The 22,663-nt window shown below is 44.2% G+C and overlaps 1 protein-coding gene across 3 annotated transcripts in view; it reads left to right on the forward strand.

Moving 5' to 3' along the window:
• The window catches only part of DGKG (diacylglycerol kinase gamma), a 210,196-nt gene that overhangs the window by 181,718 nt on the left and 5,815 nt on the right, over positions 1–22,663 (forward strand). For all 3 annotated transcript variants that reach the window (XM_065942306.1, XM_065942308.1, XM_065942309.1), the window contains 2 exons: positions 15,083–15,203; positions 17,409–17,469. In XM_065942306.1, the coding sequence (XP_065798378.1) occupies positions 15,083–15,203; positions 17,409–17,469 (182 nt within the window). The remainder of the gene's footprint in view (positions 1–15,082; positions 15,204–17,408; positions 17,470–22,663) is intronic.

Here is a 22,663-nt window from a genome sequence, read left to right on the forward strand (position 1 = left end):
AGAGCCTGGGGATACTTAGATGTGCACTGGGATGTCCCTCAGTGCTGGGAAGTAACCATGGCAACATACTAGTCATTCCTTGTGACAGTGGCAGGCCTACAGAGTGACCCTGCTCTGCTTTCCACAGAAAATCAGCTTTGTCACTCAGTCCTTCAGGCACCCACATGGGTATCAACAAACCCCAAGGCATTCTCTTCCCCCTCTTTACACATCTTCCCTCCTCTCTGATAGCCCACTACCCACCCCCACATTCCCTGCCTTGTTGATAGCATCACCTGTTGCCCAAGGTAGGGACACAAAGTCAAACACGTCCCCTATGGTGGCTCATGAAGCTGTCCTGTAATAATTAACTCAGATGGTGTCTCTCCCACCCAACTGTGAGCTCACAGTTCTAAATGTCATGGTTCCTTCTACATGCCTATTCCTGGCATGGTCTCTGAGACCTCGAAAGAACTAATTAACATTGGTTGACCAGAAGCTCCCAGGGTCAGGAACACCTAGAGTGGTAAGCTAGGCAATTGTGTTTGATGGGATGGAACGTGTGTGTGTATGTGATGCTCGTGAGCAGTGTTCCAGGGCCCCTGTGCTGGCACCAGCCTGTACAGGAGGCCAGGAGTTCCCCTCCCATCCTTACTGGTCCTTTCTCTGAGCACTTGTGTATTCCCAGCTGCCTCTATGTTGCACAGTCCCTCTGCTCCTGTCAAGGCTGCCTGCTGGACTCTGCGGGTTATCCAGGTGTGTTTTCACAGCTTCCAAATAAAAGCCACACAGCCTGATTCTCAGATGCCCATAGAAGCTATAATGTTTCCTATGTAGTATTGAAATCCGAGAATCACAGGTCTCTTTAGAAATTTAGAGGTCCTTTCCTCTAGATAAGGAGAGTGAGAACCAGCAAGATGAAGTGGCTAACTTGACCAAACCTGGATTGAAATGCCAGTCTTTTAGTTCACACAGGCTTGCTTTCTGTGCACTAGAGCAGAGGTTGGCAAATTTCTCCTATAAAGGACCACATAGTAATTATTAAAATAGTTAGGCCTTGTGGGCCATACCATCTCAGGTACAACGGCTTTCCTCCAACCACTTAGCATGAAAGTGGTCATAGACAACACGCAGGCGAATGGGCATGGCTGGGTTCCAGTCCAACTTTATTTACACAAACAAGCAGCAGGTTGGGTCTGGCCCTCCAGCTGTGGTTTGCCCAGCCCTGCACTGGGACCTCGTGTGGTCCACAGCCAGCATCAAAGGCATCACCTGAGAGTGTCAGACCTCCCGAAGCCAGATCTGCCCGTCAGCAAGATCCCCTGGTGGTGTATGCTTGCTCCAGATTGAGAAGTACTGCACTGGTGGGCCTGGCTGCCCCCACTGAGAATGCCAAGAGGAAATTTCCAGATTAGAAAAGTGCGGCCCAGGGAGGTTAATTGACCCGTCCAGGGTGACACAAGTTGGTGGACTTGGGACTGGAGCCCAAGTTGTAGTCTTTCAAACATGGAATTGCTTCTACACACACCAGAGAACCCATCCTATCCTCCCCATTTCTGCCTGTCCCTGACCCAACCCGCATTTACTAGAAATTCTAGTGAAGCAATTCCTCATTCTTTCCCAGTTGACTTGTGAATCAAGAGAACTCTGCCTCTAGCTGTGTCTCCTCCCACCCACTCCCTGCCAAGACTGGGAGGGGCAGGGGAGGCAGAGTTGGGCCTCCAGAGGCTGTTCCTCTTCTGCAGAGGGAAACTTGCTCACACAGGTTCAAGTTGGAGTTAAACTCCAACTGAATTCCTGCCTTTGGAGATTTGCTGCTCAAAATAGAACGAAAGAACCTTTCATTTTTCACTTGCAGAAGAAAATTCTAGACCGGCTCTCTGGCAGGCCTAGACATTGTAAATTTTTCCCTCTTCTGCTTGCCCCATCTTGACCCACATACCAGCTTCTGTTCCCCTGTAGCAGCTTTAATATCTGGCAGCTCCTAAGACCCAACCCACAGCAAGACTCCATGCTGGCCACACGCTTTGCATAACCTATGCTTCTTGATCTGTGTCTAAGGCATGTGAGAAGTGCTTTATCTTCTTAATTAATCAATAAAAATGTATTGGGCTGTTATTTACTGAGCACATATTTACAGGCCAAGCTGTTACCTGCTTAATTTCTTAATCCATTTAATGGCTGAGGCTAATGAGGTTAAGTGACTGTCCCAAGAATGAAGACAATACCCAATAGAACCACATGCCAACCTGCCTTCAAGTACTGAATGCTCCAGATGCTGTAGAGGGTGTCAGCATGATGATGTGGACCTGATCTCCAATACTTCCCAATCTCATGTTAAAAATACATATAGAACCACCAAGTTACCACTGGCATGATAGGCCAGAACAGTATCATTGGAGTGGGGGTGGGTAAGAATAGGAGGGACATTCCTTAGGAACTCAGTCCCTAGCTGCCCAGCACTGTGCCAGGGACCTTGGAGGCAATCAATAAATATTTAATGAAGGACTAAATGAATGAACGAATGAATGAACAAGGTAGAATGTATATGTGCCAATACTTCAAGCTGGAATGGATTTGAAAAGTTGGAATGAGAGAAGAGGCACATGGGCTAGGGCATTAGCACCTAGAAATAGCAAAGGGAAGACTGGTAAAGGCCTTTGAGTAATGTGCCCTTGAGTGTGTGATCCTTTGACTAACAGGAAGAGATGAAGCATTCTAAGCCAGGAGCAATAGAATGACAGAGCAGCACGCAGTATGTATTGGACAAAAGGGAAAGGAACAGGCAGCAAGAGGTCCAGTTAGGAGGCTGGTGCAGAGCACCGGCTCACAGGTCTAAGGCCTTGAATGAGAGTCAGTGGCACAAGAGAAAGATTGGATAAAAGTCAACAGGAATTGGGAGACAAACAAAGGGAACACACCCAACAGAGTCCCAGCTTCGTCTGCCCACAAGCTCAGCCTTCTCCTGTCTGCCTCCACTTCAGAGCCCTCCCCATTCCCAGTGGCTGCTGTTGGTAGAATGGATGTCTTAAGCAGAGCCCTGTGTCTTCCACCTGCAGCCGGCACCCACTTCTTCCCATTTTCAGGACAGTTCATCCAACACTTGTTAAATACCTACTTTAAATTAGCACTCAATGCTGCTAGAAATATTTTGCATTCATCATCTCATTTTAATCCCTTACAGCATCCCTGAGAGACACTTTATAATTAGAAAAATGAGGCCCAGGGAGATTAATTGACCTGTCCAAGGCCACACTAATTGGTCAATCTGGGACTAGAGCCACGTCCAAGTATACCAAACCTGGCATTCTTTCCTCCCATGCCACAATACCCTCTCCCACCACCTGCATTTCTGGTTGGTCTAGGGCTTCCCTGGTCGCTCAGAGGTTAAAGTGTCTGCCTGCAATGCGGGAGACCTGGGTTCGATCCCTGGGTCGGGAAGATCCCCTGGAGAAGGAAATGGCAACCCACTCCAGTACTCTTGCCTGGAGAATCCCATGGACGGAGAAGCCTGGTAGGCTGCAGTTCATGGGGTCACAAAGAGTCAGACACGACTGAGCGACTTCACTTTCACTTGACCCAACAACCAGAGAGTCACAACTCTCCTCTAGCTTTGCTCTTCTGGGTATGTGCGTCCCTCTGAGCTGTGATTAGTTCAGTAGGTGTCGTTCTCTGTAATGTACCTCGTGTGTGTCATGCCTGAGACTCGGGCTTGAGTTGAACTGGAAAATCTCACCACTAACTGATTTATTCTATTACACTGAATGTGGAGTTGAAGCTTCTTGAGCTCAGTAGGCATAATAATGCCAGGTCACACACCATTTGGGATTTCAGCTTCGGCATTCCGTTTAACAAGACTGTGTTGCCAAGAAATCTCCCCCGAGAGGAGCCAGGGAGAGGCTTACCCCACTACACGCCCCCTTCCCTGCCCTCAGACACTCCAGCCTGCCAAGACATTTGGTCTCTGCTTTGCATCCTTTATTTAGAAGCTTGTTTTTTTATGTCAGACAGGCCTTGGTTTGAATTCCAGCTTTACCATATGCCAGCTCTGTGACATTAGGTGAGTTTTTCAACCTCTCTGAGCCTCAAAATTTTTTTTTTTAATGTTGGGATAATAGTTTCTACCCAACAGAGCTGCCACAAGGATTAAAAACAGTAACGTTTATAAAGCTCTAGGCCTGCTTTAGAGTCTGTACCCAGTACTGGTCCTTTTCTTCCTGTTGTCGTTGGAAGCACCAGCTCAAGATTCCTATACTTCCACTGCCTCTCAAGCCTTAAAAGACATTCTCACTCTTGGTCTTTCTTGCCGCCATGATGTCAGGCCCTCACCTCAGAGCCACTTGGGGAGACCCTTTCTTCTGGAGAACTCTCCCACCACACAACCCCACCAGCATGCTGCCCTCCCCTTCTGAAGCACCTGCCCTGAGGCATGGAGGGGATTAGGAGCCCCCTCCCCCAATGTGCAGCGCCTTCGCCAGAGCCCAGCCAAACCCGAGAGGGGAATGCCACACAGAATGGAGGCCCTGTCCCACCCTCCTCCCTCCCTGTCCCACCACACAGACAGGCTTTTAGGAACCAGTGACAAAGGCCATTGTGAGTCCACACTCGCTCTTCCTCTTGTCTCCGTGTAGAGCTGCACAGAATGTTCTGTCTTATGCACAGTGTGAGAAATGGCAAGGCCTGCGGCCAGCCGGTTCTTCACCCAGCCGGGCAGAAACCCCAGCCTCCGCCTTTGTTAGAAGAGCTCAAACTAACACTCAGGATAGAATGCCCTTGCCCCTGATCAAGGGAACAGAGGCTCAGAGGAGAAAAGTGACTGGCCCAAGGTCACACAACTAGACCCCCAGAGCAGAGGCAGAAACCCAGCCCTGCCTGCGGGGCCAACACATCTCCTCTCCCTTCCACCTTGCAGCCCTTCTGCTCCTTGGAAAGCAGTGACTCTGGGGGGCTTTTCCCTCCCGTTTCCATCTGGGTTATCCACAGTCCAAGACCATTCAATACCCTCTGGCCACTTTTACGCCTTGACGGTGCTTTACGGACCGCTGGGAGTGGAAGACAGCTGCCAGCCAGTGTGACGAGGGCATCAAGGAAATGCCCATCAGGAGGGGTGCCTGGCTGGACCAGGTGTGACAGAGCCATGACTGAAAGGCTTTGTACCCCATTACTCAGCCCAGAAACAAGGGACAGTCACCTGGACTGTTGTGAAATTGTATCTCACACATACACATGCACATGCACAGGGGAGGGAAAGGAACTAAGACATTCGTTTACAAGTAAAAACCTCCCTGTCTTAAAGTAAAAGAAGTTGAAATGGGGATGCTTCTCTTGCCAGAAGGACAGTCACCCTAAAATCTCAAGGTCACAGTATTTCTGTGCCTCTGTCCTGCAGCACCTTCTCCTCCTTTTCCTACCCTCCCACCTCCTCCTCCACCATCTCTTCTTCCCCCTCCTTTCTCCTCCTCTGGCTCCCCTTCTCCCCCTCCATCTCCTCCTCCTGCACTGTCTTCTCTGGGTTACATTAATTACCATCTGCAAAAGGCCACACACTTACTATGTAGCAAAGGCAGTTTCCTGAGCACATCCATTTCTAAAGAAACCTAAAATCACAGGAATGGGCCCCTGTTTCTTGAGGGCCATCTTCGTGCTCTCTGTGCAGGCCGTGGATGGCATCACTTCTAAACCTTACAGCAATCCTGCCAGAGTGGTTATTAGATCTACATTTTCCTGATAAAAAGACTTGGAGGAGCTAAGTGACTTGTCCCAAAGTAATAGAACTAGTGAGTGCCAAGTCTGTCTAAAGCCCTTGCTCTGTGCGTCACACTTTGGCCCAGTGGCATGTTCTTCACACTGGGTTTACAGAAGGCCAGGGGGTGACATGACATACTGTCACTCAGTCGTGTCCGACTCTTATGACTCCATGGACTGTAGCCCACCAGGCTCTTCTGTCCATGGGATTCTCCAGGCAAGAATACCCAAGTGGGTTGCCATTCCCTTCTCTAGGCCAAGGGGTGAGCCCCTTACCTATTCCATTTGCCAGCATGGAGCCCGTCTTCCTTTATGCCGGGTCTGACTTAGAATCTCTAGGGAAAGCTCAGGTCACAGATTACCCTTCAGATAAATTGTGATTGGGATACCCGAGGCCTGGTGCTGTGAAAGACCAAGGGGGGACATGGCAGGTGACTGACAGCCTTCTTTACTTGCTCACCTTCACGTGCCCAGGGAAGCCCCAAAGTCCCCTCCATCTCCGTCTCCCCATCCCCAGCCCATTTTCAGGCCGCCATGCTTCAAAGCCAGCTTTGAAGCTCTCTAGCTGGGAGCAGCCTCTCATCTTCACAGACCAGACCCAGTGGGCAGCTCAGGTGGGCTGCTCCATGCCCAGCTCTGTGGGACTCTCAGCTCTGCTCCTGAGCTTCCCAGGGTGTGTGGCCTATCTCCACGGAAATTTGGTGGCAGGAGGGGAGCCCAAGGTGACCTCTGACACAGTCTTGGCGGGTCGAGCTTGCCAGCTACCACTCACCTTCTAGACGGTGGGGGCTGAACCGCAAGGCAGGTTCATCCCTTCTTTCTGAGGAGAGTGAGAAGATGGCACACCCGCCCTCCCCCTGTGCATCAGCTTCTCAGTAACCCGTGATAAGGGACATTTCTAGTTACTGTTTTACTGCACACCCTTCACATTCTTTCTTTCTCTAGTCTTCAAAATAACCCACGATGCAGGTTTTATTATTGCCCCTCTTATGGGCAGGGACATCGTGGGGGGAATTTTGTTCATATGTTGAAGCCTCAATTCCCAGTACCCTGGAACGTGGCTGTATTCGGAGATAGTTGTATTTGGAGGTGATTCAGTTTAAATGGGCAGTTAGGGCCCTACTTCCGTCTGATTGGTGTCCTTATAAGAAGAGGACATTTGGGCACAGAGAGAGGCCCTGGGGGTGCACAGAGGAAGGGCCATGTGAAGAGGCAGCCGGGGTGGGGACTGGCCATCTGCAAATCAAGGACAGAGTCTTCAGAAGAAGCCAACCTTGCAAGGTGCAAGGTGTAACTTGACCTTGACCTTCCAGCCTCCAGAACCATGAAAGAATAGATGTGTGTTGTTTAAGCCATTCAGCCTGTGGCACCCCAAGCGAAAGAACAGACTCAGAAAACAAACACCCTGCCGTGTATGGACACAGCCATCAAGCTGTTAGCCCCAAACTCAAGAACTTGTGCAGAGTGTCTCAGCCTTCTTCCTCTATCCTATGACTCCATATTTGTCTGTCAGAGGCCAGGTATGAAGTAGTGACACATTTTTGCATTTTGAATTAATCAGACACACAGACCTGTCAGTCAGAGCTTCAGATCAGCATCAGCTGATGAATGTTACCCACTGAATTGATCTGTGTCCATCCTTACTTTGGGCTGGAATCCTAACACCTCAGTCAACCTGTGCTGCTGTAACCTGCATAAGGGGGCAGAGCCCACAAGTTTTATTACATCACACAACCACCATAGGGTATGGGCAGCCTTCCTCACCACTGGGATGGGATGTTTCAGAAACTCTCTGGGTGCCATCACATACTCAGAGTTTCAGCACCTCCACTGAGGGTTGCTTAATTCCCAGGGTGGTCCATGGCAGTCCTCAGACCTTCGTGCTGATGGAAGGGGGAAGTGGTTTGGCAGTGAGATTGACAGTAGCAAGGCATCCTGCTAAGCCTTGCTAGATCTCCCATGCTTCTCCAGGGCCCCACAGGCAAGGAGCCCAAATCATGACTCTCACATATCCCTCACATCTTAAAGGACTGAATTTTCATTAGTGTGAACCAGCAGCCAAGACGAGAATGAACATAAAAATTATTCACTAAAGAAGAGAGGTGAAAACCAGACTGGGTCATCGCTGTATGCAGATTAAATAGGAGAACATGTTACCCAGTTTCCATCTAGGCAAGTTGTTTTATCATTATTATTAATCATCATCATTTTCCTCTTTCAAGATAAACCTGTCAAAGTCTTTGGCACCAAAGCATGTCTCTTATTCAATTTATTCAACAAGCACTTAGTGGTGGCCGTCTGTATGCCGAGGCCTGGGCAGGTTGCTAAGGATTCAAAGATAAAATGAGAATATTATCTCCCAGCCTTCATCTCTCAGTGGGGTTGGGAGAGTGATGTGTACAGAGACAGGTGTCGTTGGGTGAGATCCACTGAGCACAGAAGAGGGAAAAAGGCATGCTGCCTGGGTAATGCAGGAGGGTGAGTGTGTGTTCTCCAGGCAGAGGCATTTCTGTGCTGGGAACAGGGACAGATAGCGAGTGACCTCGCACGCCTCACTGAGAACTAAGACGTTGTCCCTTGGGCTTCCAGAGAGTTTGAAGAGGGAAGACGTGCCCCTTAAATATGAGCACTCTGCTAGCATCTGCCTGTCAGATGCCTGAGCTCCAGCCCCTCCTCCCACCTGCGGGCAGGTCTTTAGAAAAGCAAACTGGGACTGTTGAGATCGAAGAAGTGGGAAAAGGAGCAGTCGGGGAAGAGTTTAAAGGAGGAAAAACAGCTGGAGCAGGACTCCCAGTTCAGCTAAAGCTCAACTGGAATTATGGCATTTGTGTGGACGTGTGAAACCACGAGGAACCCTGCAGATTGTTAAATGTGTTTTATCCTGAATATGTGGACTTATCCTGAATGTGTTTATCCTTATGTGTTTTATCCTGAATGTGTGGACTTTTGTACACAGCTCTGAGGTAGACAGAATTGGGAGTTGGGAGGGTGGATGTGACATAAAGGAAAGCAAAACTGATAATATTTTTGGAGCTCACTCTGTGCCAGGCGCTTTCACATACACCCCTGCTATTCAATCTCATAACCACTCTTTGAGGTCAGTATTATTATTCCTAACTTCTCCTTTTCAGAGTGAGGAAGCTGTGGATCAAAGCAGTCAGGAAGTAACTTGTTTACATTTTTCTTCATGCCAACTCCTGCGTATGTTTGGGGCAGTTTTATTGCCTGAAGCTCGAGTCCTCCAACTTGAGTGTGCCTCAGACTCTTCCAGAGGGCTTGTTAGAACACAGACCTCCCGGCCCAGCCCCTTGAGTTTCTGATTTGGTCGGTCTGGGTGAGGCCTGAGGATTTCGGCTTCTAATAAGTTTCCAGGTGAGGCTGGTGCTGCCGCTCGGCCTCCCCTGGAAACAGCCACATTCTGAGAATCACTGGCCCATTGGGAATGATCTACCTTGGCAACCTGGCCCAGGGGTTCCCAAACTGTTTGCATTTTGGAATCACCTGAGGATCTTTAAAAGGAAATACTGATGCCTTGCTCCAGGCTCACACTTTATTTTTCATTGAAGTTTAGTTGATTCACCATGTTTCAGGTATACAGTAAAGTGATTCAGTTATTCATTACATATATTTTTTTTTTCAGATTCTTTCCCATTAGAGGTTATTACAAGATACTAAATATATTTCCCTGTGCTATACAGTAGGAAGTCCACATGTTTTGATTTAACTGGTATAGGGGCAACCTAGGCATCATTATTTTTAAATACCACCCCCACCCCAGGTAATTCTCACATGCAGCAAAGTTGAGGAGCCACTAACCTAGCTTCTTTTCTCCTTGACTCTGATCTCCATCAAAACTCTCTCCCTCAGCTGCCACCACTGGGGCCACAGGTAGAATGTGTCATACTAGCGCCACTTGCAACACATCTTCCCAGCCGTCTTAGAACACCTGCCCCTGGACCTCATCCAGTCTCTTACTTGCCTTTTTCCTTTTTGCCTAGTCCATCGTCTCCTTCTCTGTTCAGCGTACATCTAATTACTGCAGCCATCTCTTACCCACAGCAATACAGCACCCTGTTCTTCCTTTGATGTCTACCTGGGAAAATCTGAGGAGGAATATCTAAATCTGACTGCAGGCATGGAAGTCCAGGAGGCTTCTTGAAGTTGATGGCACTCGAGCCACGTTTGGATGGACAAGTATAAATGAAAGAGGGTGTTTCAAGCAGGGATATGGCAGAGGTAGAAGCATAGAAGAGAGGGAAACAGTAAGGTTTATGGGGGAGCTTCATGTTGTTGTGTGTGTCTGGAGCAGGAACTTGCCCTACAATGTCAGGAAAACACTGCAGAGGCAGCCTTTTGCCAGATGGGGGTGGGTCTTGGGCATCAAGTAAGGAAACTTACATCTTTCCAAGTATAAATGGCAGTTGATAGGCATTTTAAAATGACTTTTAAATTGAAATAGTAATACATACTTAGAAAATGCAGAATAACTAGGAAAGCATCAAGCAGAAAATAATCACTTTTAATCTAATGACTCAGAACTCACAACTGTTAAGATTTTGGGGGAATTTGTTTTCTTCTATGCATGTTCTTATATAGTTGAGAACATGCTGTAGAAATTTACATTCTGCCTTCACACTTAAAATTATAATATATACATATTTAGTGCTATATAAATCTGTAAACATTTTAATTGTGTAAAGTTCTATAGTATGATACCATATAATTTAACCATTTCCATAAACATAGAAATGGGAGAGGGAGAAGTTTCACTGTAATAAATGATGCCACAATATTCATAGCTGTATGGACTTAGGTTTTGTCCATGTTCTTGTGATCAGTATCAAGAAAGAAATGACTCTCAACAGTATGAAAGTTTTAGACTCATTACCAAACTTCTAAAAACTTTTTTTCCAGTTTATACTCTGATCATAGGTGTCAAAGAATGCACACTTCATCTTTCCTTCCCAGCACCTGGTGTCATGGCTGGTGCCCCTGAAGAGTTTTTGCCATGGGTGTGACATGAGCAGCTGTGCATTTATAAAATCCTATGCTGGAGGCTGAATCAGATGCCCCAGGCTGGAACAACTATGGCTGCCCTTGCTGTTCCATCTTTGCTTCCACTTTCTCCTAATCCCACGTTCCCATTCTTCATCTTTATTCTTTCTTGGAGAGCATATGGTAAGCGTTTGCTTCACATAGAGCTGGGCATAATGCTCTGTCACCAAGAAAAGTGCTGAAAGACCTAGCTCTGTGTTTACAACAAGTTGGTGCCCAGCCCAGAGACCCTCTTTTGATAGTTTTATAGAAAAACAAATCTCTAAATAGTAATTCTAATTAGGTAGAAATACCTTTTTATGTTTTCCAGTGACACTGCCAAGTGAGTTTATTGCTAAATTAGTTTCCTTGTGCATCCAGTGACTATCCAGTCGTATGCATAATCATCCCATTCCCTGAAATGTCCTTCTTTCTTCTTAACCCAGCAAATTATCTTGACATTCATCCTTCAAGACCTTCCTTAAAGTCTGTGGAACCTTCCTTCCATACCTTGCCCAGAATCAGTTACTCAGGCATCCTTCTTCCTGTAGTTTACTCACAACATTTTCTATACCTAACACTTTCTCCCTCTTGGCTAAGAGTCCTTGAAGAGTAGAACATTTTGTATTCCCAGTTCTTAACACAGTGTCTGGCACATGGTTGTCACTCAGTAACTGTTAAACGAGTGAATTAATGCATTCCTGTTTTGCTAAGGTACACAGACATTCCATCTTAAATATGAGTGACTTGACAAGTATAGAAACAATATAGAGATGATATGAATTGCCGAAAACCACTCTTTGAATCATTTGTACCTGAGGTAAAACAGGGGGCTTGCCGGGTAGCTCAGTTGATAGAGAATCTGCCTGAAATGCTGGAGACCCTGGTTTGATTCCTGGGATGGGAAGTTCCCCTGGAGAAGGGATCAGCTACCCACTCCAATATTCTTGGGCTTCCCTGGTGGCTCAGATGGTAAAGAATCCAGCTGCAGTGTGGGAGACCCAGATTCAATCCCTGCGCTGAGAAGATCCCTTGGAGGAGCTCATGGCAACCCTCTCCAGTATTCTTGCCTAGAGAATCCCCATGGACAGAGGAGCCTGGTGGGCTACAGTCCACCAGGGTCGCAAAGAGTCGGACTTGACTAAACAAGGTAAAACAGACCCTGGTATAGCAGATGTCCTGGATTCTCTGTTCTGAACATTAATGTTCAGTGAGCTTGGTCATTGACTTGTAACTCTGTTTCTGTTTCATTTTAACTCCAGATTTAGTTTCTGCATAAGTATCTGTGTGCTAAAGGAAGTACAGGGAATTAAGTGATGCCAGAATTTCCCAAAATGTGTTCCAAAGAAAATGACCATAGATACCTACCTACAAAACTGTTTATAGGTGTCACACAAAAGAAGAGTCTCATGGTCCAGCAGGTTTGGCAAGCAGAGTTAAATATATTTCTTTACCTCAGAACTTCCTGGTAGGCATTTTAAGTTGAAAGATCAGTCAGGCAATGGTAGAGAAACAGAAGAGCAGTCAATCTTCCTGCAGTAGCAGACAGGAATCATCCTAGCCTCTTCATGCCAGGAAAAATTCAGAGTCAAAGGCAGAGTGGCAAAAAGTATAATAAGATCCTTGCCCATTCTCCTACATTTATCCCCCCTCCGCCTCCCAGTCCCACATCTGTGTAAACCCCCTGCCCCCCACCCACCCACCCACCACACTGATGAGATCAGCCTGTATTACATCTCTTCTAGAGCCAGGAAGCAAGGTAATGTGTGGGAAGTGATAGCTGCAAGGTAATGTGTGGGAAGTGATAACAACTTTTCGAGTTAAAGCCATTCAACAGGAAAATTTGTTAAAAGACCAAGACATTGTAAAAGCTGAAACACTTGAGTATATTAAGTCTCCTGCTTCTTAGAACATTTTGTTACCAGGGAATGTTTCAAGGAGGGAAAACATTCAACTATCACAGCACTGTCAGACACCAAAGCCTGGTACAGAGAGCAACATTTTAAAAGACATCTGTCTCTCTGCCAACAGAGAAACTTCTGCCTCTCTTTTGTCCTCCTTTTTCCTACCCCAGTACAACTCCCCCACCCTCCTCACCCTTAAACCCACTCTCTCTCCTCCCCCCTCCCCCTTCTATTCTTCCTCCCCCTCCCCCTCCTCCTTCTCTCATTCACAACCCTTCTTGATATCACAGGCACTGTAAAATGACACAGTAAGCTAAACTATCCAATGGTAATTCAACACGCTTGGGTAAGAAGGGAATTAATTAAGTGACTGGAGGCTTAGACATCCGCTGTTTATTGGATCTAAACTCCTTAAAAAGAGCCTGGAGCATTCTCCTAAACAAACTTTGCCCTTTTGTGGCTTCTTGTTAAAGTCCAAATGAGAGGGAGGGTTTAAGGAGACTGTATCTTTTCACACATGTGAAAAAAAGGAGTACCAGAGAAGAAAAATGGGAGTGTCAGTGGGTATAAAGGAGGCAACCTCTGTGCCATCACAGAGAGACTAACAGTTTGTGTATCTGTTGGCAGCTGATGTTCATCAGTTATCATCAGTAGGTTAGCAAACTTTAGCAATGTTTACACATTTGTGGGCAGCCCAGTGGTTTAATTGTCTTCATTAGAAGAATATCCTTAAAGTCAAATACAGGATTTCATTAACTTTGGGAAAGATATATTTAGCTCCTTCCATTCAAGCTTCCATTCTAACAGAACATTTTTCCTATGATCTGTTTATAATTTTAAATTTTTTATATACATGACTATTTGTATATATGTCTTACCTCCCATATTAGATCCTACACCTCTTACAAGCTGAGTTCCAAAGAGCTAGAAAAGTGTCCTGCACACAATTTGTATTCAGTAAAAATTGGTAGAAAGAATGAAATGAATGTAAAAAAGAAGTATATTTGTCAAGAGAATGTTTTGTAAAAAATAGTCTTCTAAACACAAACCCAAAGATCTCCTTGCCAGTCTTAATAAACACTATCACATTATACCAGGAGACACCTTAGAAGATGGGCTTCCCCAGTTGGACATCCTTGGGCTCAGCGGTAAGGAATCCGCCTGTATTGCAGGAGATGCAGGAGATATGGGTTCTATCCCTGGGTGGAGAAGATTCCCTGGAGGAGGGCATGGCAACCCGCTGCAGTATTCTTGCCTGGAGAATCCCACGGACAGAGAAGCCTAGCAAGCTACAGTCCACGGGGTCACAAAGAGTCAGACACAACTGAAGCGACTGAGCATGAGTACCTTAGAAGACAGAAGCCATCTGTCAAAGAAGCAAAACATTAACATAGAACAGTTTTTTACTTTGTGAATTAGTAGGATGTTAGTGATTAGCCACAAACTATGAGAGAATTACACTTGCTTTGGTAGGCAAAGGAGAAATGGAAGCTTTTAAAGAGTCTGCCTTTTTATTTTGCTTCTGTTTTAAGTAAGCAAAAGTTGTGTTGTGAAAATGAGTCTTTGGGCCAACTTCAGACCTTAATCCTGCCATTGCTTTCCCCAGAAGTTTGACAGGCACAGTCCAAGTCCCAGGAACTTTGGAAAGAAAGGACCTCTTCTAGGTGCTGAATCAGAAGCAACTGCCACTGTGGGAGGCCGTGGATCCTATGTGACTCTGAGCCTGAGACTCATATTTTCTGTGCCTCTTTTTGTACTTTGGACCCAGGATAATCTGGTGTAGGTGAAATACTCTTTTCCTTGGCTCAGATTAGGCACCTGGTGTCCTGAAAGAGGTCACTGACTTCCCCCAAGGATGTCCAAGGAGGTTGGCTCACCACTGGTTTACCGCAGGCCAAATTTGAAGTTAATTAAGCATCAGTCATCGTCAGTAGGGCCAAGATGTTATTCAGGCATTCAGGGAAGAGAAACCTGATCCAGCTCGCGTTAATGACCTTCATCAGCATTCCTTCCTATCTTAATCCCAAACCAGTGTGTCTTTAGCTGCAAGGTGGGGGCGGAGGGGGGGGTGTATTTCAGAAACAGATGGTTCATCTTTTACCTTACTCTGCTTTTGAAGAAACTTCTGGATATGTCACCCTATTCATTGCATGCATGATCATGCAATCTGGAGCAAAAGCTTTTTTCACTGGAACCAGGTTTCTGTTTATGAAAAGGTACATTTATTGACTTCTGGGGAAATGCCCTATTCAGAATGAGGGTGAAAATGCTGTTTGGTGGGAGCTGACCAAACTCCCACCAAATTTGGTGGGATATTGAGAATTCTAGGTTGACCATCTGGGGACTAGACCTTCTGGCCCAAACCACACTGGGGAACAGAGACATGTGTATGCACTGGTTCTGCTTGTCTCACTCTACAGACCTCAGTGACCAGCTTCTTGAAGTGGTGGGGCTAGAGGGAGCCATGGAAATGGGGCAGATCTACACTGGCCTGAAGAGTGCAGGCAGGAGGCTAGCCCAGTGCTCCTCTGTCTCCATCAGGTATGTTTCCTCATCACTGAGCCCGCCCCCGCCCCCGCCCCCACCCCACCAGTTTCCCCACGTCCCTGAATATTCCTACAGATAACAACATGAAAGCCCTCTTTAGATTTCAGTGCAGAGTGTGGGGGCAGGGTGGGGGTAGAAGTTCAATAACATTTATAGAGAATGCCTTTGGAGACCACTTTCCAAACCAGGTATAACAACCATCTAGGACATCAACTGGAGAGGCCCACCACAACCAGTTTGCTGTTCTCTTAAAATGAATTGATGAAATTCTAGAAATAGGATTGTAAGATGAGGTCCAGAGAACCAGAGATCCAACTCCTTGCCTTCCTTATCTCCACAAATTGAAACCCTCAATGCATGCTGGAGGGCAACTTTGACAAAAACCAGGCTCTATGCTCGACTCTGCTCATTCTTGGATAGTGGTCTCAGAAACACTTTTATTAAACAGTCCCATTTACCTTTGTAGAGCTAAACTGATGTCAGCAAACCAATCATAATTGACAAAGAGGATAACAATTTTTTAGAGTATGGACCATATAGGTCAGCCAATGCAGGCTCCTTACGAGATGGGGTCTAATGGAGGGGATCTTCTGATTTTGGATTGCTTCTGTTTAATAAATGCAACTAGTCACAGATTTTTCTCCACATGATTATTTCCAGAGTCCTTATTCCTTTCCATTTCCCATTTAATTTTTATAGTGTGTCTTGGGGATCTCCTGGAGGGGACTCCCATATGCAAGTTTCCCAAAGTTATTTAAACACAGAACCCTTTTACACCTTATCCTGGGTGAAATGTCCTCGGAGTTCTTTTGGGGAAACTCTGTTCTTAGTGCCACCCTGCATCCTTCATAGAGGTCCCGATAGCTGTTCCCCGATCTGTCCCACTAACCCCTTTTCTTCATTCCCTCTGTGTCTCCTGTCCTTTCTATTATTCCCCAGATCTTTGCTTCTCTTTCCTTTTGGGCTGTTGTTTTACTGGAACCGGTTTCCCAAGTTAATCTCTTTAATTCCTTTCTCCGTGACTCTTAACACCGAGTAGGTCCAGTCTGTTAGAACATCTAAGCCATAACATAGGTGGACCAGAGAATTTTGATTCCCTAAGAATTTGAGGGGGTGGGGAAATGTCTAAGAGAGAGGATATTTTCTGTTTCCAGATAAAAACAGGGGTTGAGTCAGGAGCCCTAGCCCCCTGGGCATTCCCTACATAATCTCTTCATGCCCCCAAACCAAAATTCCACTCTTTCCTTTTATTATTTGTTTTATTATTAGGTTTATTGGGTTTTGTTATTAAATATCCTCAGGGTCAGTTGGAGAATCATCTACATCAAAACAGCTTGCCTCCCTCATTTTATAATTTCAGAAACAGGGCAGATGCCAGACCCAGGTGAGGGCTTTCTGGCCAGTGTCTGGCAACTGTTCCTGGCTCGCCCAGACCAGAGACCGCCAAAAGGACCTACCTTTTCTCCATTGTCTCTCACCTGTAACAGTCCATAAGCCAAAGAAGCCTTGACCCAAGCAAGAAAATAAGGCTTTCTCCTCTTCCTTCTGCCTACCCCTGGGGATCACATTTCCAATGACACCCCTTCCCCAGCTAAGCCAGCTTAGTCCATGCAACCATAATGTCTACTGTTGTTCAGGAGATAAAAGAGGGGATGGTTGAGGATTGGGGGCAAGGCAAGACACACTCAGACCTGAGCTGTACCTCGTATAAGTAGGAGACATTACCTCATTGACATTATGCAACTGCTCACTCAACATAGAACCCAGGCCTTTCCCTATTTCATAACCTTTACCCTTTCACAGTGGAGTTTTTGGCACCACGGGCAAGCCCTCTGGCTGGTTGTTTGCCTAGGGGTCCACTTAGATATGGTGCTGCCATACTTGTTGCCCACTTCTCCCCAGACTGCTGTGGACTTCACTGCTCACTCAGGGCCATGTTTCTCAAAATAGAGTCTGAGGACCAGAGCAACAGAGTTGTCCATAGTTCTTATGAAAACACAGACCCCTAGGCCTGCCCCAGACCTGCCCCATTGGGACCCCTGAGGAGAGCTCAGAAATCTGTTTTCAACAAGCCGCCCAGGAGTCTTCAGAACCACTCCTAGGTGGCTCCACTCTCCACTTCTGTTTCCCTGGTGAGGACACCCTTCATTCTCCAACTCCAAGAAGCCCACTGTGCTGTCTCTGTTCTCCGGTCTCCAGGACAAACAAGCTGCTGCCCATGCAAGTGGATGGAGAGCCCTGGATGCAGCCACCGTGCATGGTAAGTTTTGCCAATCTTTGAGATGAGGGTGAGAAGTTTTGTTTGGGATCCCTTCGGGGCACTGACTTAATATGAAATTCTGAGTCTCTGAGTTACACAGGCTTTGGGAAATCATTCAGCACAGCTTCTCTCCCATTTAGTTCATCCGTCCATTCATTTATCTGCTGAGCTTTAATTGATTAGGCGCTATGAGCCAAGCCCTGGGAGGCACCAGTTCCAAAACCAAAGGAGACATAGACCTGTCTTCAAGGAGCTTATAGTTCTAGGTGAACTCTGAGGCTTCATCTACAGTATTCTTGAGAGCCTCAGCTTGAATTGCTCTAGTGGCAAGGAACTTACGAACCCGAAAGGAAGACTGTTCCACTAATGAACAAACCTAATTACTAGAAAGTGCTTCCTTATGTGAAGCAAAATCTGCATGCTTGACCTTAGAATTCCACCTAGTTACTATGAACACCCGGGCTCCTAGGGAAGAATCCCCACAATGCACAGACGTGCTGCACCCGAGATGTACCCACAACCTTGAGGAATCACCCGAAAACTCCCCTAAAAGTGTAACCTCGTGGGTTATCTATTGCCTTTATGGCATTTCTGTGACCCATATTACCCAGCACCTAGAACTGTACCTGTTTTGTAATAGTTGCACAATAATATTTGTTGAAAGATGAATAAAGAATCGAACAAATGAACAAACAAAAATAAAGGGAACGACCCCATTCCCTGCCTTACCAGTTTGTTAGCAGTTTGTTCTCAGAAACCCAACTAGACTCTCTATGGTGAAGAGAAACCACTGTCCTGGTGTTTAGAGCCCAGGGTGTTAACTGAAATATAATGTTAGCAACATCCTCGATACTGTTGTGAGTGTGCGAATCTCAAAAGACAGAACTTGTGTTTCTGAGCTTCCTCACTCTAGGGGAGTATTCAGATACCTCGAGAACCTGCTATTTGGAGCCCTTCAGAACATCAGTTCATCTTCTACTAGAGAAAGGATTTTCATGAGACTGGGCCTGAATTCTATTGGGCCTGAATTGTAGGTTTATTTCTATAACTCTTTGCTCTGTGTAACTTTTACAAATTGCAACATCAGTCCCTAGAGACAAAGACTTTTTAAAATGGCTTCTTTTATAAAAGATATCAAAAGTAGAACTTTTTCTATAAAATCTTACCTCCATCTTTTGGTTTCTATGAAGTCTAAGAAAAGGATGAATACACTACACCAAAATCTAATAATATCTTACCGCCTTGTTCTAGTTGTGAAGGATGGGGGGAATTTATACTATTTATAATTTTGATGGGATTGAATTAAGAAAACTCTATCTAAAGTCCTCCTGTCTCCTAAAAGGAAAAAAGAAAAAGCTGGAAGAAAGCAAACCCTTGGCTACCTAGCTCAGTGATATCTAGAAACTGGACTGCCTTTCCTCCAGATCCAAATACTGGTTTTAAGGTAGATAAATATTCCTCCTATCCCTGCTCTCTCTCCACGCCACCCTTCAGACATTACTACTTACTATGAAAAAAGTAATAATAATAAATAAAACCCAATGATTTTATGGTGTACAGTCATATGTGAAGGTATCTTAGTCAGCTCAGGCTGCCCTAACAAAATACTACAGACTGGGTGGCGTAAACAGCATAGTTTCTCATAGATCTAGAGCCTCCAAGTCCAAGATTAAAGTGTTGCTTTCTGGTGAGACCGGTCTTCCTGACTTGCAGGCAGAAGCTCTTTCACCATGTCCTCACATGGCCTTTTCTCTGTGTGAATTTACTCCTGATGTCTCTTCCTATTCTCATATGGACACAAGTCCTTTTGGACTAGGGCCCCACCTTTATGATTCCATTATTAACCTTATTTGCCTCCTTAAAGGGCTTCCCTGTTGGTTTAATGGTAAAGAACCCAATGCTGGAGACACGGTTTTGATCCCTGGGTTGGGAAGATCCCTTGGAGAAGGAAATGGCAACCCACTCCAGTATTCTTACCTGGAGAATCCCATGAACAGAGAAGCCTGGTGGGCTACAGTCCATGGGGTGGCAAAGAGTCAGATATGACTGAGCATGCAAGCACCTCCTTAAAGGCCGTATCTCCAAATGTAGTCACACTGGGGATTAGGGCTTCAACATATGAATTTGAAAGGGGACACAATTCAGTCCATAGCAGAAGGTAACAGAAATCCTTCTTAAACTTCCAAAAGTTAAAACACCCTTTTTGATATGTTTTCCTGAATGAAGGCACTCAGTAACTGTGAAGTGATTCAGAATTGAAGGCTTAATGATAGGACATCACAGCAACTAAAGAATGTTTGATAAAAATTAAAACCAGTTAAATTAGAAGGAAAGCTATGAGAAATCTAGACAGAGTATTAAAAAGCAGAGACATCACTTTGCTGACAAAGGTTCATATAGTCAAGCTACGGTTTTTCCAGTAGTTATGTATGGATGTGAGAGTTGGACAATGAAGAAGGCTGAGTGTTCAACTGATGCATTTGAACTGTGGTATTGGAGAAGACTCTTGAGAGTCCCTTGGACTGCAAGGAGATCCAACCAGTCAATCCTAAAGAAAATCAACCCTGAATATTCACTGGAAGACTGATGCAGAAGCTGAAGCTCCAATACTTTGGCCACCTGATATAAAGAGCCAACTCATTGGAAATAAGACCCTGCTTCTGGGAAAGGTTGAAGGTAAAAGGAGAATGGGGTGACAGAGGATGAGATGGTTAGATAGCATCACTGACTCAATGGACATGAGTTTGTACAAACTTCAGGAGATAGTGAAGGACAGAGAAGTCTGTCGTGCTGCAGCCTAATGGGGTTGTAAAGAGTCAGACATGATTGAGTGACTGAACAACAACAACAAATTAGAATGAAGAAAAAAACTGTTAAATATGAGTATGCAACTAAATCCAAATGGCAAAAATCATTCTTTGAAAGAGAAGATAGTGTAAACACTCATAACTTGGATCCCAAACCTAAAGTTATTTTCACCAAGACTGAAAGCATATGGGAGACATTGTTGAAGGAACTGTAAAAGTATGTTAAATTTGATAATTGATAATTCACTTCACTTTGATAATTAAACAATGTAAATCTGAAGAAAAATTTAGTAACTAGATAATTACTACTGAACCTAAAAACCAGGGTTGACACCTTCTGAATCTGGGAGAATTTAAATTTTATGAATCCTATCAGTGTAGCACAAAAAAGAGAAAAACAAGCAAACACTTTTAATGTTTTGTTTAAGATAAAAGAAGTTAGGACTAAATATAGCAATAACAACAAAATACCATAAATGTGCTCATGTTCCCTATTAGAAAAACAAAACTCCCATATTGGGTTAAAATACATTGATACACTTCTTGTAAAGAGATACATCTAAAGCAAAAAGACATATCTTTTTATCTTATCCTTTATCAAGCATAGAGAAATTAAAAGTAAGATATAATTTGGGGCAAACTAACCTTCCAACATGCCAAAAGCATAAAGCAGAATAAAGAAGGTCACTTTTAATGTAATAAAAATTACACTCAATTTTGAGATCTAATGGTCATAAAAATTTAGTTGTCTGATAATAGAATCAAAATTTATACTGTGAAAAACTGTATAGATGTAGTATATTCTGAAATATATATGTATATAAGAAACTTACAGAAAGACAGTTATTGAGAGGCTTTAAAATATTTGTTTCTGTCTTTGAGGTCAAGCTGTAAAAAAAAAAAAAATAGATGACTTAAAACTTGGATTTTAAAAAAACAAGCTCAGAGGTACAGAGAACAGACTGATAGTTTTACAGAGGTGGGAGCAGGGAAGGCAAGGTAAGTGAAATGGGTGAACGGGGTAAAAATGTACAAACTTCCAGTTATAAAATAAATGAGTCCTGAAGATGTAATATACAGCAGAGTAACTGTAGTTAATAATACTGTATTGCGTATTAATGGGCTTGGTGTGTAGCAGGATGTTAATTCCCTTCCCTAAGGAAGTCTCCTTAATAGAAGTTTAGATAGAAAAATTACATGGTAATATGAATAGATGACCCTAAATACTCAATCACATTCAACATTTCTGATTTTTAAAGATTAGAAAGTCTTGCAAAACTCAGATTAGGAAGATACTTCCTCAAAATAAAATGTCTCTTAAACCAATAACTAATACTTGATGTAAAACAGTAGTAGAATTCTCATTAAAATTGTGGTGAGACATATGCTAATGTTGTTTGAACATTCTAACCAGTGCAAAACACATGAAGCAGAAAAGAGGTATAACTCTTTGGAAAAGACTCAGAACTGTCATTATTTGTAGGTAGTATATGTAAAAGAAATCTAATAAAATCAGCTGAAAGCCTCATAGGTTAAATTATTTCAGTGAAGCTATATAGAAAGAGACAAAGGTTAACAGCTTTTGTATATACAAGCAATAACCATTCAGAAGAACATAATAGAAAAAAGCTGAAATATTATATGGCAACAAACAAAAACAAAATACCAAGACAAATTGTGAAAAATAGATGAAGAAGACTGCAAGACTTACTTAATATTTTTTTAAAGATTTGAAATTAGACACATTCCATGTTTCTAAAAGGGACCCCCAAACAAAATTCCAATGCAATTTTTTAACTTGACAAAACAATGCCATAGCTAAGGCATTTTATAAAAGAGCTGTGAAGAACTTCCCACAAGATATTAAAATAGTTATATAACTACAATAATTGGCCCAATATTGGATAGGTAAATCAATAATACAGAAGAGAGCGCTAAGAAACTCTAGTGTATATAAAAGGTAGTGAAGGAAAAAGATCATAAACTAATTTGAAAGTAATGGACTGTTTAACATATGTTAGCCAAGAAATTGCCCGTTTGGGAAAATGCCATTATACAATCCAGACATCCACATCCATGGGCGTCACATCCTGGATGCAACTGACCTTGAATAGAAAATATTCAGGAAAAAAAATTCCAGAAAGTTCCAAAAAGCAAAACTAGAATTTGCTCTGTGCTGGGAACTATTTACATAACATTAACATTGTATTTACAACTATTTACATAGCATTTACATTGCATTAGGTATTATAAGTAATCTAGAGATGACTTAAAGGATACAGGATGTGCATAGGTTATACACAAATACTATACCGATCTTACATAAAGGACTTGTATAAAACCAGCATCTGTGGATTTTGGTATCCCCAGGGGTCCTAGAACCAATT

This window comes from Muntiacus reevesi, chromosome 8, assembly GCF_963930625.1.
Source record: "Muntiacus reevesi chromosome 8, mMunRee1.1, whole genome shotgun sequence".
NCBI lineage: Eukaryota > Metazoa > Chordata > Mammalia > Artiodactyla > Cervidae > Muntiacus > Muntiacus reevesi.